This window comes from Vicia villosa, linkage group LG3 (genome assembly GCF_029867415.1).
Source record: "Vicia villosa cultivar HV-30 ecotype Madison, WI linkage group LG3, Vvil1.0, whole genome shotgun sequence".
Taxonomy (NCBI): Eukaryota; Viridiplantae; Streptophyta; class Magnoliopsida; order Fabales; family Fabaceae; genus Vicia; species Vicia villosa.
The window spans coordinates 170,112,876-170,117,242 of NC_081182.1; the positions used below are offsets into that span (position 1 = coordinate 170,112,876).

At 34.9% G+C, this 4,367-nt stretch overlaps 1 protein-coding gene across 1 annotated transcript; it reads right to left on the reverse strand.

Moving 5' to 3' along the window:
* Nucleotides 1–1,742: 1,742 nt before the first annotated feature.
* Nucleotides 1,743–2,810, reverse strand: LOC131659370 (uncharacterized). Its single transcript, XM_058928574.1, has 3 exons — nt 2,386–2,810; nt 2,036–2,301; nt 1,743–1,906 (listed from the first exon to the last, which is right to left on the reverse strand). The coding sequence occupies exons 1-3, from the start codon at nt 2,808–2,810 to the stop codon at nt 1,743–1,745; spliced, it is 855 nt and encodes a 284-aa protein (XP_058784557.1).
* Between the last annotated feature and the right edge of the window lie 1,557 nt (nt 2,811–4,367).

The following is a 4,367-nucleotide window of genomic DNA, read 5'->3' on the forward strand; positions in this document are numbered from 1 at the left end:
ATCTTTTGAGCTTCTTCTGGTATGTCAATTCCTTCAAGTTGTGTCTTGTACACATCCTCAAGAAGATTCCCATTAAGGAAAGCAGTCTTGACATCCATCTGCCATATTTCATAATCATGATATGCAGCTATATCAAGTAAAATCCGGACAAATTTAAGCATTGCAACTGGTGAAAAGGTTTCATCATAGTCTACCTCATAATTTTGCTTATAGCCTTTAGCAACCAGTCTTTCCTTATAGGTATGTACCTTACCATCCATGTCAGTCTTCTTTTTAAAGACCCACTTGCATCCTATAGGATTAACCCCTACAGGAGGCTCTACCAAGGTCCAAATCTGGTTTGTGTACATGGAATCCATTTTAGATTTCATGGCTTCTAGCCACTTCTCAGACTCAAGATCAGTAATGGCCTCTTGGTAGGTCACATGCTCATCTTAATCCATGAGCAGTACATCACCTTGATCATTTATGAGATATCCATATCTCTCAGGTTGGTGACATATCCTGCTTGACCTACGCTGGTCTCGTTCTACTTGAGTAGGTTGCTCTACCACAACTACTTATGTTTCCTGCTCTAATTCCTCCATAGGTGTATCAATAATTTGTGATTCTTGAATTTCTTCAAGCTCTACTTTACTTCCACTGATTCCTTTGGAAATAAAGTCCTTTACCAAGAAAACGTCAGTTCGAGCGACAAACATTTTACCCTCAGAAGGATTTTAGAGGTAATATCCTTTTGTTTCTTTAGGATATCCCACAAATAAGCATTTATCAGATTTTCGCTCAAGCTTAGTTGAAATTTGTCGTTTCACATACACTTTGCAACCCCAAATCTTCATGTAAGACATATGTGGTTTCTTACCGCTCCATAACTTATATGGTGTCTTCTCAACCTTTTTGGATGGAACACGATTAAGTGTGTAAGGTGCTGTCAACAAAGCATGTCCCCAAAAGGAGTTTGGAAGATCGGCATGACTCATCATGGATCGGACCATGTCTAACAAGGTTCGATTTCTTCTCTCTGATACACCATTCCATTGTGGTGTTCCAGGAGGAGTGAGTTGGGATAGAATCTCACACTCTTTTAGATTGTCATCAAAATCTAGGCTTAAATATTCACCGCCTCGATTTGATCAAAGAACTTTAATATTCTTACCTAGTTGGTTTTATACTTCATTCTTAAATTCCTTAAACTTTATAAAGGACTCGGATTTGTGTTTCATTAAATACACATAACCGTATCTACTAAAATCATTAGTAAATGTGACGAAGTATTGAAAATCTCATCTAGCAGGTATGTTTAGTGGTCCACATACATCAATATGTATGAGGCCAAAAGATCATTAGCCCTTTCACCTTTTCTTGTGAATGGGGATTTTGTCATGTTTCCAATTAAACAAGATCTGCATGTCTCATATGATTGGTAATCAAAAGAGTCTAGTAGTCCATCTATATAGAGTATGGAAATGCGCTTCTCATTTATGTGGCCTAAGCGACAATGCCAAAGGTAACTTGGATTTAACTCATTAGATTTCATCCTCTTATTATTAATGTTATAAATTGGCATTTCAAGATCAAGGACATACAGTCCATTATTCATTTGTACAGTAGCATAGAATACATCATTCAAATAAATACAGCAACAACTATTCTTTATTATGAATAAAAAAACCAGACTTGTCCAAACAAGAAACGAAAATAATATTCCTGCTAACTGCAGGTACATAATAACAGTTCTCCAACTAAATTATTAAATCACTGGGTAAAGTTAATACATAAGTTCCAATGGCTAAAGCAACAACCTTTGCTCCATTACCAACTCGTAGATCAACTTCACCTTTTGCCAACTCTCTACTCCTTTTTAGTTCCTCCACATTGGTACAAATATGAGAACTGCATCCAATATCTAATACCCATGATGTACAAGTAGATAAATTAATTTGTATAACAAAAATACCTGAATTTGAAGTCTCTACTCCATTTTTCTTATCTTCCAGGTATTTTGGGCAGTTTCTCTTCTAGTGTTCGGTCTTACCACAATGAAAGCAAGAGCCCTCCTTTTCTATACCTCCCTTACGCTTCAGAGAAGGAGCACTGGGTTTGGGTTTGGAAACTTCCTTGCCTTTCCCTTTACCACCCTGCTTAGTGGGTCTTTTGTTCTGCTTCATTCCATTACTGACCATCAAAATGGACTTCCCTTTTGACTTCAGATTTTGCTCAGCGGTTCTTAACATGCTTAGCAGTTCTGGAAGACTTTTGTTTATATCATTCATGTTAAAATTATGGAAAAATTGACTAAAGCTATCCGACAACGATTGCAAGATCAAATCAGTCGCAAGTTCCTTTCCAAGGGGAAACCCCAACCTCTAAATGTTCTCCACATACCCAATCATCTTGAGTACATGGGGACCTATAGGGGCTCCCTCAGCTAACTTGCCTTGAAAAAGGCCTTTTGAAACTTCAAATCTCTCATTCCTGGCTGGCTCTTGATAGAGCATCTTCAAATGTTGGATCATATCAAACGCTGTTATATTCTCATGTTGCTTATGGAACTCCGAGTTCATGGTAGCCAGCATGAGGCAAGCAGTTTCATTGGCATCATCGACATGCTTCGTATAAGCATCTCTTTTTTCCTTAGGAGAAAAACTAGGAGGTTCCTCTTCAGGAACAGGTGTCTCCAAGACATACAGCTTTTTATCATGTTTGAGGACAATCCTCAAATTTCGGTACCAATCCAGAAAATTTGTCCCTGACAATTTTTCTTTGTCAAGGATTGATCGTAAAATGTTGTTAGATGTGTTGGTTGTCATGGTAATCTACATAAAAATTTAAAAATATAAGTATCATTAAAAACAACATATTCAATCAGGCCTTTAATTAAATATGCTCCCACTATTTTACTCAAAACAAATGACCCTCATCATTTGATTCGGAAAATCCCGTTGGGAGATTTCCTAGTGGGTCGAGATCCATATTTCACTTTGTTCTAAGTCAGTGTTAGGCTGATTAAACAAAACTTAGTTATTTAGGTAGGAATTCTTTCCAATTGTATCTAATACAATTCTCGAATATTATCAGTTGGGTAAATAACTCCTTATTCTGATCCATCATATGGACCATTCCTAACTCTTGCTTCTAAACGTATATAATCTAATTATAATTTGTTTAGTTAAGTTTGACACAGTATTTTAGCAGTTGGATATTACTTTTATCCCATTGCACCTTACTAATATAGAACATGCACCTTGCGTTAGACGAAACCTACACTGTTCGATACTAGTCTTAATGAGTGCAAAAATTTGGAAAGCATAAACTTAATATTTCCTTTTGAGGGAATTTTAATTAGTTTGATCTCACTGGATAACTTATCATATAAATCGTCTCTCACGTGCATCAACATATATTCACATGCATTAACATACATACAAAATGAAACCGTTATGGCCCCTAGTGCAGTTGTTCTCCCAAGCCAATGAGAGAACCTAAGCTTAATCTAATAACGATCTATGCTTCTCCAAGTTAGATCTCCAAGGTTGTTCTCCTTTGATCTTGTATTCTTCTCTTTTCTTCATTACATTAAAGAATACTCGTCTTACATACGAGGGAGTGAGATGAGAAAAGAAGTTACATCAAGAGATTAAAGAAAGGTACGACACGCAAGTCGTATTTTAAAATCCCAAAAAAAAATAAAGAAAAACTAAGGCCATAACTGATCACCACAAGAAAACAATAATAAACACTTTATTATTATAAATTTAAATTTTGTTAATTAAAACAGGTTAAATTAAACTTTGGCGATGGATCTTGTGTTAATTGAGGTTTCTACTGTTACCCTAACATATGTATGTATTCTATAATAATAATAACAAAAATACTTGTTATTATATTATAAAATAAAATAAAAAATTATAATAATAATAATAATAACAAATATTATCATATTTTAAAATTTTGCAAACCTTAAAATAACTCTTGACAACACAATTTTTGTGCCGTCAAAAACTCTAATGCAACTAATTTCATACCGTTAAACACACCGTGATTGATAATTCAATATGATCGATCAACATGTCATTGCTTAACCATACTAAAGTCAGATTCCGAAGCGAATGAACTATGATCTTTCAAAAGAATAACAATCATTACGTGATTGAATGGAAGAAATCAAAACAGTAGATCCAATATACCATCTTTGCACTAGAATTATTTATATCATATATAAAGTTGATCGATCATATTAGTGTAACTTATGGGCTATTGATGTATCGTTGTTTCACCATACTAGTGTCAGATTCTGAAGCATAGTCAACATCAATTTGTCCAAATTGTACACACCATGATGCCAAATTAAATTTACTCTTTTATTA